Source organism: Dermacentor andersoni, chromosome 10 (genome assembly GCF_023375885.2).
Source record: "Dermacentor andersoni chromosome 10, qqDerAnde1_hic_scaffold, whole genome shotgun sequence".
NCBI lineage: Eukaryota > Metazoa > Arthropoda > Arachnida > Ixodida > Ixodidae > Dermacentor > Dermacentor andersoni.
The window spans coordinates 36,848,477-36,862,161 of record NC_092823.1 but is presented as its reverse complement, the minus strand read 5'-3'; the positions used below and the strand labels follow the sequence as shown (position 1 = coordinate 36,862,161).

General features: G+C 47.5%; 1 protein-coding gene across 1 annotated transcript; it reads left to right on the top strand.

Moving 5' to 3' along the window:
- Positions 1-562: 562 nt before the first annotated feature.
- On the top strand, positions 563-4,664 carry LOC129381184 (uncharacterized). Its single transcript, XM_072285081.1, has 6 exons — positions 563-830; positions 890-998; positions 1,444-1,516; positions 1,634-1,732; positions 1,831-1,955; positions 3,483-4,664. Exons 1-6 carry the CDS (start codon positions 622-624, stop codon positions 3,654-3,656), a joined length of 789 nt encoding a protein of 262 aa, XP_072141182.1. The 5' UTR covers positions 563-621; the 3' UTR covers positions 3,657-4,664.
- Positions 4,665-13,685: the final 9,021 nt, after the last annotated feature.

Sequence of the window (13,685 nt, the reverse complement as noted above, 5' to 3'; positions counted from 1 at the left end):
ATATCTATGAGGTCCATTAATAAACAAGGTGATATATATACTCTATCCAATCGACTTTCGGTGTCACCACAGGTTCTCGTGCTTTCAAACCTGTCTCCATAGGACCAAACCCATGCGTCTGACATATTATGGTGCTTTAGCAAATTCTGGGGTGCGATCGCGCAAACAGCTCGCTTTTCCGCTCGTTCGGTCTGGCTGCGACGTCACAAAGTAGGCCGTCCGCAAGATTTGTGAGAACGGGAGGGAGAGCACAGCCAATAAACGAGCGAGCCCAGCCCCGGAAGTTTGCGTCACCAGTTTGAGCTTCGATCGGGGACGATACATTAAGTGCAGAATGTTTGTGATGCTTTAATAATTAAACGCGTAATATAAGAAAAAAATTCTTACTGTTGCAACATATAATCCGCCTCGGAAATCTCATGCGAGAGCAGAAAACTAATTTAAGCGGCATATATTTTGGTTTAGTCCGCTAGGTGGTATCGCGCACGCCAAAACAAATTGGCGGGAGCGCGCAGTTCAATTGCAAGATCGCTCTTCGTCGGTTGCAGAATGTCGTCTCACAAGAACGTCAGGCTTGGCCCTCACGTGTCGCCACACCAACGTGAACTGTTGGTGGCGTTCATGGAGGGCCATCCGTACCTTGTGCGGACATCATGCGCACTCACACAGGAGTGCACGGTGGAGCGGAGGCGGCAGCTTTGGAGTGAGCTCGCCGCCCTGCTGAACACAGAGGGCCCGGCCGCCAAGACAGCCGAACAGTGGCAAGTGTTTTGGCGGAAGGAAGTATTTCTTTCCCGCCGAGATGCCGCCGCAGCTTCCGCAAGTCAAAGGTGAGTGCGAGGAGCGGTTCTGTTGCTCGCGATATTTACAATGCTGTCCGTAATTGCAGCGGCACGGGTGGAGGCCGTCTGCCCGGCCTTCGTGGCCGTGTCATCGCCTTAGTGGGCACCTCCACGGTGACCGGAGTGTGCGAGCCCTTCTACCAACCGCTCGACGAGGTAAGCCATTGACAAACGCACCGAAAAACGGGAGGACGCGGCAGTAATTTACAGTAGTTGCGCCGTGTATACTGCATCGCGTAAGCAGTGTTATACCCCAGTCACGCAGGCCGCTTCATTCGCGATCGCGCCCAGTTTAGATAGAATTTCACGACAGCCACTGGCTCCTTTCTTCATTCCGCGAAGGGAGGCAATAGAAATAGAGAAATTTTGCCCCGATCGGGATCGATTCAGATCAAAAGTGCCTGCGTGACACTGGTATAACAGATATAGTTTTTCTTCCTTTATGGGCATGTGTTTGCTGCTGGCATGCACAAGATAGTTTACTACTGGGATTTCAAGAGATTTTTTTCTGCTGTCATAACCCTACGTTAGTTGCATATTGGGAGGAGCAGATTACGCAAACTTCACAAAACTGCTTCTTCGCATCTTATACATAATGCAGCCCGCCATGGAGGTGACCGTCCAAACGCAATCTGTGGGCACCACCGCTGGAACAAGCGGCCTTTCACGTGAAGGTAAGCTTTTGCTCTTCCCTGTTGCCTTCCCGTTTGTGGAATCTGTTTCGTATATAAGGAACGCAAACTATTTCTACTCTAACCGTTGAGTGAATGTACCCTCTATAACCAATATAGGAGCACTGCAGCAGCCAGGAGTGGTCCCTGTTGAGCCACTGCCCCGAAGCCCTCCAGCCACTGCACAGCCTGCAGCTGGCCCTGGCGGAGCGAGAACCAGTAAGTAAAAAGGAAATATCCTGCAATGTCACAGCTTGAATGCACTGGACGTAACGTAGGTGTGCGTTTAGTTCATTAAAAAGTGGTACTTTTTCTAGGCTACCAACCCCGGGTGCAGCGCCGGTCTCGAGGCCCTCGTCGGGTATCTCACCGGGAGGCCTTAGTTGAACGGCTCGCGGACGACTACGCCAGAACCGTCGTACAGAACGACGAGACAAACGAAGTGCGTGTGCCCTTGCCTGCTTTATATGGTGGAGCGTAATAGAATGACAGTAGACAGGTGTAACATTTTTTTAGCAATTTGATGAGCTGCACAGGTCACTAACTCACATACATGGCTAACACGTGTTTCAATAGCTGAACTGAAAAAAAAAAGACTAAGGGAGACGGACGAGAACATCATCATACATTACGTACATGGTCATAAACACGGTCACTTGCAATCATTAACACAATGTAACAGCTTCAAACACAGTAATCACTGCCATTAGCATTTCTGCAACAGGCAATAACTGGGTGGACTAGACAACAGGGACACTTGCAATCAATCACACAATAACAGCTTCATACATTCCTATTTCCACTAAAGCTCTTTCTTTTGAGCAGTTTCCTAAACATGGCAAGTTGCCTGTAATTAAATCACTCGTTTTAAAACACTGCCTCATATGACTTACTCGTTTCAAACCTTGGCCGCCCACTTTCAAGTATTAGCTAATGAATTTTTCCGCATATGCTGTAATTGCACCACACACATCGGATTGCGCATGCTGATTGTGATAGTTCTCCCCCATCACACAAAAATATTCATGTCTGAAACATTTTTCCCAAGGCAGCGGGGTAAATTGAGTGGCATATGCAAAACACCTAAAATGCTCTGGGCCCTTCATCTTCATAATTATTTGCAAAGGCGGTAGCTAACTCACAGTTCAAATTTAGCCTGCACATCGCCATAAAGTTTCCTTTATTTTGCCGCACTTAGAAACACTATAGCTTGCATAGTTCATTGAGGACGATGGAGAACACAAACCTCAATAAACTATTGAAACATAAAAAAGAGAACACTGTTGATTAATGAGCTGCAATGGTTGTAATTAAGGCAGTAAGAGGAAAACCTTGCCTCACAATACACTCAGAACTGTGGCTATTTCCACAAAGTTTGAAGTTGCTAACTTGTTCTGGAAGGCTGGGAAACATCACATATAATGGCAGTGCGACAGCTTGCAATGCTTGAATAACAATTTATATACAGGGTCCAATACATGCTTTTGCAACAAAATGCAACATAGGGCCTAGCATTCTTTGATACAGTGATACATGTCATGGTCGCTTGCTCATTTGCAATCCCAAACTTATTGCTATGCCATCTGTTAACTTTCCGGCGGCTCGACAGCATAAAAGTACATATGGTATTGATATTTCTTTGCACAACTACATGAAAAGCAACAACAAAAAACAGATACAATGGTGCAGACAGACAACAACATAGAAAGTGTTTGTCCTTGTCCCCATAACTGATGAACATATGGTAATCTGAATGAGCATACATGCAGTTGAGCGCCTTTATACCTAAAGTGCTTGGGACCACCAAATTCATCCGTTTTACAGCTCACTTTGTAAACATTGTGCACAGCACGCCTCACACTAGGAACCGACCGAACATAATTACTCTTTCGTTATGCAGGTCACTTTGCTGTAGAGGTGCTTGACCGATTGTGCTGGAATGGATGCTGATGTAATGATTTCTTTCTAGCTCCTTCGTGGTATCCGCCAGGGCGTAGACCGGCTGGCTGCAGCTACTGAGCGGGTCGTGGCTGCTGTGGAGCGGCAGGCTGACCAAGTAGCGGAGGCACTGCGGCCAGTAGGGCAGCTTTCGCAGCTCTTGGGCCAGCTAATGCAGGAGGCAGTGGCTGCAAGGAGGCAATAGAAAATTTGAAGTTTTATTATTTATTACTTGTATTTTTTTATTATTCATTATTATTCGTTCATTATAACTTTGATCTTGTTTTGTACATTTAAATATTTTTTTAGTGATCTCTAAACTTTGAGATGTTACTCGAAGGTAGCAGAAATTAAATAGTTACCTTATTTCCGTTATGTGCACGAGAAATTGCATACTATTTTTGTAACTTTATCGTTAGTATGTTTTAGTATTTTTTAGCAAGTATCATTAATATGTTTAGGGTGTTTCAGTCATATGAGTTAGGTGGCAGTCATGCTAGCGTTGCTCTTTCTGTACTCTGTGTTGTTGCACTGAGGTCCAATTTTTTTTCTTGCAAGGTTCCATATCCAGTGTCTACCTGAAATCACTAGATGGCTGCTTTAGAATTGTGTTACACATTACATATAGTGAAGCTAACTCTTGATTTGGCGCCTGATGGGAATTCTCCAGCTAACAGCTGATGCCTTGTACGTGGAGAAAAACAGTATTAGTCATATTGTTTTCAACTAGGTCATGTTATTCCTGCCATTTATATCGAAGTACAGAATGCTAGTCAGGCTTGCATGATGCTTTTTATTTGTATGCTTACCACTTTTATAATGAGAGGGTAATAAGTGTTACATGAAGCACTTCTGGCTAGCCACATAGGCTCCTGCTGTGATATTTTTTTGCTACTACTTCCATGTAACTTTATATATGCTAAGCTACAGCTATGGAGTGCATTACTGTACCTGATACTGAAGAGTAGTTCAAGGTGCTGTGATATGTGACATACACACGTCCTGCAGGCTTCCTGCTACAGCAGCACGTTAGTCCAGCTCATTGTGACATATTTCGTCACTGTTACTACTTCAGATATGTTGTATTATATGGGGTGTATCTGAATGCAGAACATGTAGCGGCTGACATTTATCTGTATTTTTTTGTGACACGAGGATGTTTACAAAGTTGAAACCATGGAGTACATTAAAGTAATACCATTTCCTTGAGCTACACCATGTCTTGGCTTTACTCCATGCTGGCTGAATATACTACATGAACAATGTGCCCGTTGCAGTGTGAAATGAAATGTTCTTGTGACGTTTCAATCTAGCTACCCAGCTGGCTACAGGGGTGGACAAAAATGTCGAAATGGCACGACATGTCTTCGTGCAAAACCTACCTCTGTCTGTTTTGTTTTCACAATTCCCTGTTATAACAGTGTCATTTTGTATTTTGTGTTTCTAGTTATTTAAGAATAAAATTACAAAAGAAAAAAGAACCCGGAAAAGAGATGCAGCAGCACACCCGCTCAGGTGCTTGTGCCGTTTTTTGTATTCTCCTTGAATTTGCGTTCCCATCAGGAACTAAGTTGCCCAGCAACACTTTTTTTAACGTCTCTCTTCCACTGTTTCTAAACCTTTTGTTACTGTGACACACCCTGTGAAAATCCGCAATGGAGATTTCAGTATTAATCAAAACAAATATTTTTGAAAATGCCTTGCATCCTTTTTATCAAGGGCGACCATTTCAATTTTTCAATGGCATTATGAGGTTTGCCTTTTCACGCCTATGTTGGAGAACTCACCTGGCTTTACGGTTGAGCCGCGCGATGAGCCTGATGTTGCTGCCTCAGCCGACGATGCAGCACACGCAGGTGAGTGGTACGCCAGCTAGGGGCCGCAGAGAACAGGTTGACAACCTGGCTCCTCATCTGCTTTGCCCTCATCAGCAGCTCTCTGGGCGTTTCTTGCCGGCAGGTGTGGTGCCCTTGAGACACAGGCAAGCCCTGTTGCAGCGGTGGCTGGTTGTCCTCGGCCTCCTCATCACTGTCCTGCAGCTCCGGCTCCCCTGCCTTCAAAGCAATGTTGTGGAGAGCGGCGCAGGCTGCTATGATTGTGGCTGCATCCTTGGGCTCATAAAGGAGTGTCCGGTACCTTTGAAGGCACCGGAACCTTGCCTTCAAGACGCCAATACCCCTCTCCACAACGTTCCTCATGGAGGCATGGGCCTGGTTGTAGCGCCCCTCCGGAGTGTCAATGCCTGGATGGCCTGGCACAGGTGTCAGCAGCCATGGCTCAAGAGGGTAGCCTGAGTCTCCTGCATGTTGGAAACATAACTGTGTAATATACTTCACTGATTGCAACATGTCTGCAGCACTCACCAAGCACCCATTCTCCACGTCGCAGGTTACGTGTGAGGCGGCCTAACAGTGGTGAGTGCCTCCACACGTAGGAGTCGTGGCACGATCCGGGGAAACGGGGATCGGTGTCCACGATGCGCATGTGGGCATCACACACCTGGAGGGCAGAACAAACGGGCGGAAAATGGTTCAGAATAAGCAATTTGAGCTGGAATATTTTCATATTTCACGTCATGCTGACAGATCAATAGTCTGAATGAAATGTTTTTGCACCAACATGATTTCATAATTCTTTCCCAGACACAGCTGCATTCTTTCTCACATTAGTAAAAAGCAATCTCCGAAATAGTCTTCTTTAATTATTGCAAGAAATGTGCAAAAAGCTACATTCACGAGACATTTGTGAATTAACGCTCATCATAGCCGCCTTGGTTGTTCAATGCGTACTCTTATACCCGTACCGCAAGGGCACTATCGATCGATTTGATTCGGTTCGAAATTATCAACCGCGATTACCTGCCTCCCGCAGCTTAAGCAAATGAGTCAATCTGGACCGAGAAATTAAATTCCGAACGGGCTCGATCACGATCGACATTGCTTTACGTGGTACCCGTATTGCACACACTACGGCGGCATTACATAAAACCGATAACCTAATAAAAGATGACAGCGTGCAAAAAAAAATGTCAGAACGTGAGTACTTACGATCATGGTATTCAAGGCGTAGAAGCCTTTTCTTGACATGAAGCCCGCGGTCTCGCCCGGGCTGAGTCCTTCGGGCTGTTTGATCGCTATGAGCGTCCCGTCGACACAGGCCACTACACCGGGAATGCGGCCCCGATCCGCAAAGGCCGCCTTTGCACTAGCCTTGCCGGCCGTTGTCAACGGGAAGCTCACCCAGCCCTGTTGCCGGCCCACCACGGTTATTGCTTCCGCAACTGCGTGAATGCTTTCGCTCACGGAAGCTTGCCCCATGGATACGAATTCTTCGCTGCCGATGGATCTTTGGAAGCTCCCCGTCGCGAAGAAACGGAGAGCACAAAGCACCCTGTCTTGCGTCGTGATGCCACCGGTCCGAAGGCCACCGATGGCGTCTTCCAGTTGCTCGCAGAGCCAGCGCACAGTGCGCTTCGAGAGCCTGAAGTGGTCGCGGAACTCTTCCTCGGTAAGCTCGTCAAATGCGTCCCGAAAGATGCGTTGCCGAGGCTGCCCGAGAGACTCCAAAAGCGCGACGATAGGAGCGGCCATCGCGACTCGTGAGCGCCAAACAAACCGCCGAACAATGAACGCGATTCTCTGAGCACAACGTGAAACGGCGAGCATTCTCGACAAATGCACTTGGATCAATCAAAATTAAAACAGCACTATTTATATTTATCACAGCGCAGGCGCAACATTTAATTTCACTGTGATCACAGTTGTTTTCAATAATTAACATCGCTAACGTTCGGCGATGGCGGATCGCGTTTTAATCTCGAAAAACTCGACCCCCGCCAGGGCCAGCCATGTTCGGCGAGCGACGACATTATGAGCAGACGACAGGCGCATCGTCTGCTACTAGCGCTGCTATGGCAACGGCCATTCATTCTTCGAAACGAATGCCCTTGTCGACCGTTCCTCGAAAGCGGCCGTTTCCCCTCGCTTTTGGAATGATTGACAGGAGTGTGACGTAAGCGCATTTTGTGGTCCCGCCCCGGCGCAATGGCCGCCGTGACGAAACGCGCGCGCGCCAACGAATCACGAGAGGGCAAGCGAGAGAACGGAAAAGCGAGCTGTTTGCGCGATCGCACCCCTGAACTTCTCTTGCATGATAGGTTGATCGACCACATCCTGGGCCTCGTATGTCTCTGTCGCTGTCGAGGACACAATTAAAATCTCCGACTAATATACATTGAGAATTAGTGGGCACGTAATCCCATAGGTTGCGGAAGAATTCATTTGTTAAGGTTCTCGTTACTGGGGCATATACATTGATTATCCGGGTCTTCCTACCTCCTAGAAAAAGGTACAAATACAATTCGCCCTTTTGTTTTGCATGTGCAAAACGCACGACTACGATATCTGTTCGAAATGAAAATAATCCCTGTACCACACGCTCTGCTATTTGTTAGCGAACAAAAAAAAAACATCTATGCCATGTAATTCTTTAAATGCACTCACATCCTGTCGTGTTCGGAAGTTTGTTTCTTGAAGGAAAAGGATATCAATTTGCTTTTCTTGAGCGAACCTTAGTAATTATTTTTGCTTATCTATATTGCGGATGCCTCTAACGTTAAATGACATGCAGTGGAGATTGGCCATTTGCTTTTACGTTAAATTTTCTGAGTCGTGGTACGCGTTCCATTTTTTTTAAATATTTATAAACAAGCCAAGTTACTATGAGGAGGGGAGAGAACGTACGTTGCTATAGCCCGAACTTGTGCCATAGTCAACCGTGCGATTATTCTTTCATGTCGTCGTCGCTTGAGGACGACCCTTCAGCCTGTTTGGGTGAAAGCATCCGAGTTTTTCTTATTGTAATCTGCGAATTGCATCGCTGTCACTACTCGTGTCAGCTTTGATACGACGTGATGTATTTGGATGATGAGAATCCACTTCGCTTCCTTTCTCTCTGTCCAAGCTGTGTTTTCCCTCTTTTCCTCTTCTATTAGATCTTGAGCGGCGTCTTTCTTTCTTTTGTTTTTGACGTTCATCGGGCACTCCACTAGTGTCTGGTGTAGTATTCAAGGTAGTTTTCTCAGTTTTTGCTGGTTTTTCCTTGGCTGGAGTCGTCTCGGGGATTGAATAGGCGGCGCTGGCCGTTATTGGCCAGTCATCACTGTTTTCAGAAATGTTCGTTTTCTTGCAGTGTAGTAGACCTTTTGATTCCCCTTGGTCACCACCAGAATGTGAGGACCGAGACAGGGATGTCGGTGTCGTGACATGTGATGTGTTTTCGTCCGTTTGTATGGTCGGAGTCGCTTCAGTCTCTGCTGAAGTCGTATCGGCTAGTTCTTCGACGTTTTCGCTTTCTGATGAGCCACTAATAGAAGGGCGGTTTGTTTTGTCATTTTCACTTTCATCACGCACGTCCCAATAATTGGGTGAATGTGTTGGCGTCCGCGTGGTGCGTGGTTTCAATACTTCTAGTGTGGACTTGACGGGCTCGAGTTTGTGCAGGGTAGGAGACCTCATGGGTTCATAACCTATAAAGTTAGTGAATGGAGTTCCACGGGCCGCCGCAACGTATGACTTTTTCCGGAAACAGGATTTAGTGGCATGGTGTCCGCCACACCGCTTGCATTCTTCTACGCAAGTTTCAGTGTCATGTCCAAATTTGCCGCAACGCTTGCAGTAAGGAGATGTGTAAGCAGTTGCCATGTGCCCATCGCTTCCGCACCTCGCACAAGCTCGGCGCATACCACGATACTCAAACATGACTCAGTGGCCCTGAATGGTCATGAAGTTAGGTGCAGGCCTACTCATTTCCATTCGGGCCACTCGAACACCGCTCAACTTATTGTGGTGGCTAAGTACACTTGAGTGTGACACTCCTTTCATTTTCCCATACGGTTGTAAGGCAAACAGTAGGGCATCGTCAGGAATGTACATTGGGCGCCTATAAACATTTCCAAATGTTGTTGGTGGCCCTACTGCTCCCACAGGTACTTTGACATGGTTCACGCAGAAACCTTCTGCTACCATGAGTTTGGTCGCCTGTGCGGCCGTACGCATGCATACTAGAAACCTAGTTCCTCCCATGTGTTTTAGGCCTAACACACTATTATCTCCTGCAGTTCTATCGCGTCTATGAGATCGTCTACGGACACGTCACCATCAGGTGCGTTGAACAAGAAACAGTTTTCCCTCAGGGGGGTCTCACGGATTGTGTCCATCTCGGGGGCCATGGCACAAAAGGCACTGGTTGCCACCAAGACAGGTAGCTCGTTCCGGTAGACTGGTGGTGTGCAGTTGGCGCTAGACGCCTCTGCACTCTTGTAGGCCTGCGATTCAGCAGGAGAGGCTGGGTCCACAGCAGGCTGATGTGTCCTTAATGGATGAGGTTGGCAGCTCTGGGAACCTCAACAGGGCCAAGCTCATTGGCGGTTCGGTAAGGGGGCGCCAGAAAGTCCCCCGCCCCTCGGTAGTACGTCTCGGACGACAGGATTCGTGACACTAAGCAGGAGAGGCCAACCAGGGTTGGGACAATCCTGGTGACAGTGCAGCACGGGTCCAAGTGAAGAGGGCCAGTCCTGGTAGCAGTGCACCAGGGTTCCAAGCCTCTCAATGCCCTACTGCCAGTGCAGCAGAGGGCCAGAGGAGGTGGGCCAGTCCCGGAGGCAGTGCACCAGGGGTCCAAGCTCCGGAGCAGGTGGGCCAGTCCCGGAAGTAGTGCACGGGGGTCCAAGCTCCTCTAAGTCCAGAAGAGGTGGGCCAGTCCCGGAGGCAGTGCACCAGGGGTCCAAGCTCCTCTAGGTCCAGGATGAGCTCCGAGTTGAGGACTTGTAGACGCTCAGACGGGCGCACTTTGGACCAAGGGAGGTCCCAGGTGCCGAAAGAGCAGATACTATAATACTCACACTTTGATCTTAGCCAAAATGCCATTACTACACAAAGGGAATTTATTGAACAAATTCTCGGTGAAAAAGATGAGTACAGAACAAACAAGTGTGCATGTACCTTATACAATTGCTAGTTCACACAAGTGAGGGCAAGCGACTTCAAAGACTATGTGTAGTGTTTACGAGAACAGGCATGTTGCTACTGTTGCTCATGCATTGGTGGCACGGAATACATTTTAGGTACACAAGTTGAACCATAACAAAACCCTTATACAATTTCTCTATACAAATATTTATACAATTCTTTATACAAGACTTTACAAGCCCATCCAGCGTGTATAACTGACAGTCTATAGCATGTAGGAATACCCGCCCCTAATAAGGGACAATCGGGTAGTGAAGCGTGCCATTGTTTAAATAAAAGAAACTAGTGTGCCATCTCCGGAGAAATGCCTCCTCTCCGTTGGCCTCTAAGTCCTCTGTAAGTGCTTTCCAGACTAAAAACCTAATTCTTTGCATTGCAGGGTAAGCTGCTCTAACCGGGCGCCTACGGACTTCCGCTAGACTTCGTCTCTTCCAGATTACAAACATTGCGATAATATCTACTAGGCGCTCGAATGGTCCGTATCTTTTCTTTGGTGTTTTAAGACCATCTATTTTAAATGTGCGTTTCACCAGTTTCCAGATTATTTTAGAAGGTGGACATTCGAGTAAAGCATGTTGTGTTGTTTCTTTCCCGCTACAATTAGGGCAAGTTGCATTTGGAACAATACCCATTTTATGGAGCCGCTCACGTGTCGGCAAAACTTGCCATCTGCGTTTCCAATCAAACTCTAGAATTTCGTGGCGCAACCAAGAACGGGGCCAATCCTGCCATATTTTATCTGATGTCTTCTGAATTTCTTCCGGGCTTAACTGTCTATATGTGATGTTTTGAATAATGTTTGTAACCTTATCCTTGGCAATGTTTGTATTACGGCATTCTATTAGGATCATCTTTTGGGTGCTGTGAGCGGCTCGATAATAGGTTGATGGATTTTCGGCAAGCGGCCCAGTGTCTCGTTTACCTGTAAGTGCTATATGGCATGTGTTAGCCAGATACGCCATTAGATTTTTGCCCATGTATTCGGGGATCATGCATAGGGAAAGGACTGTTTTTAATGCTAGGATCTTGCCGGTATTCACTATGTCAGGTAATTCGAGGCCTCCTGATTTTAGCGGGAGTTGCAGGAGATGTCTTTTCAATGACGGAGGTTTGCTGTTCGAGAGAAAGGCTAATGTTGTTGAACTGAGTTCCAATTTTCCTGGGCATAACGCCAATTCTAGCTACATAGTTAGCATAAGCACACACAGAAGTTTTGATTGCAAGTGATTTTTCTCGAAGCGAGAGGCATGTATGGTTTAGGGAGCTAATTGCGGCCTTTGATCTTTGGACTGCTAGTTGCCATGATGCGTCTGCTACCCCATTGCTGGTAAAGATAATTCCTAGTACTTTGACTGAGTTAACTACAGGAATGTTAGGTATGCAACTGGGAGGAAAAGAACCCAATAGCAACGCTTTACTTTTCTGTTCATTGATGCGGCACCAGATAATGCAGAGTATTCAATACAGATGTCTTTGAATGCCTGAAGGCTCCGATCATCTCTAAGAAACAAAGAAATGTCGTCAGCATATGCGCTGACTCGAATTTCCTCCTGCCCAGTCATAGGGAAGCCTCGAATTTGTTTGTTTTTAATTATGTTTCTAAGTAGAGGATCTAACGAAAGAATAACAAGGGAAGGGCTCAGTGGGCAACCTTGCCGGACACCTATATGGACGGGAAAACTAGGTGGCCCCGCAGGGGCGTCTGCGTCAGCAGGCGTTTGGTGTGTTGCGACACCACGTACCCGAGCACACGAGGGTTGGACCCTCCCGCGTGTACCGTGCGCGGCTTAGCCGTGTCTGGGGAGAAGGGGATCCTGGGGGTTGAGCCGATGCTGGGTGTTTGGACCTTTAAGGCCCCCCGGCGGAGGCAACACACCTCTTCGGCCTCGGCTTCACATAGACGCCACCTTCAGACTGACCCACCTGGAGGAAATCGGCAGTCGCCTTTTCCTGTCCTCTTCTCCAATCTTCGTCTTTCTCTCCCACTTTTCCATCTTTCCTGTCTTCTCTTCCCTTCTTATTACTTACGTATTTCCTGGCGGCAAGGGTTAACCGTGTGTTATATAACCTGCCTTGGGTATATATATATATATTAGGTTATAGCGGCGATGCATGGCTGGCGTCTGCAGGTATTCTTCCAACCTTGTAGCGTCCCCTTGTTGGGCTCGGTGGTGGGTGGCCACCATCGCCGCCGAACTTTCCTGCTCTATATGGCAAATAACTTTCCTCCGCTACCTGATCGCTCCCTGAACAGGGGGCGCACCGATGAAACATTCACTTTCTTCATGCAGCCAAAACAATCCTTTCCAAAGTACCACGTTGTACATAGTCAGCACGATAAGAAAACAGTCAGAATGATCTCACCATTTGTTGTAGCGAAATCTCTCACTGAAGCAATTGGCGCAGGCTATAAGGTAACGAAGATGGGAAGTGGAGATCTTCTTCTCGAACTTCGCGACAAAGCTCAATATGACAAATTCTCGAAACTCGTATCATTTGGGAAAATTCCAGTCTCAGTGGGTCCACACAGATCCATGAACACAGTGCGCGGGGTCGTCTCAGAAGATGACCTTCTCGAACTGAGTGAAAGCGAACTACTAGAAGGATGGCAAGACCAGAACGTAGTAAAAGTGCAAAGAATAACACTAAGGCGAGATGACAAACAAATACCAACCAAACACATAATCATTACTTTCGGAACCAGCAACCTGCCTGAAACAATAGAAACCGGCTACTGCAAGCTTCGTGTTAGACCGTACATCCCAAATCCGCGTCGATGCTTTAAGTGTCAGCGTTTTGGGCATGGGTCGCGAACCTGCAGAGGACGTGCTACTTGTGCTAAGTGTAGTTCTTCTGAACACGCTTCTGACATCTGCACTTCACCAAACCACTGTGCCAACTGTGAAGGAGATCACCCCGCCTACTCGCGATCGTGCCCCTCGTGGAAAAAAGAGAAACAAATCATAGAACTGAAAGTAAAACTCAACCTATCATTTCCAGAGGCACGTAAGCGTTTTTCACTCCAAAACCAGTCCAGTCCTTCCTACACCGATGTGGCGCGCCGGGGGGCAGCGCTACATCTTCAGGCGGCCGCGCAAGTCACACGGAGTGTGACGGTGGTTACGCCATCAGCCCCCCTGGCGGGAGCAGCCACGGCTCTTCCGCCCCCTACCACGAACGGCCAGCAGACCTCCGAGCCTGCCGGT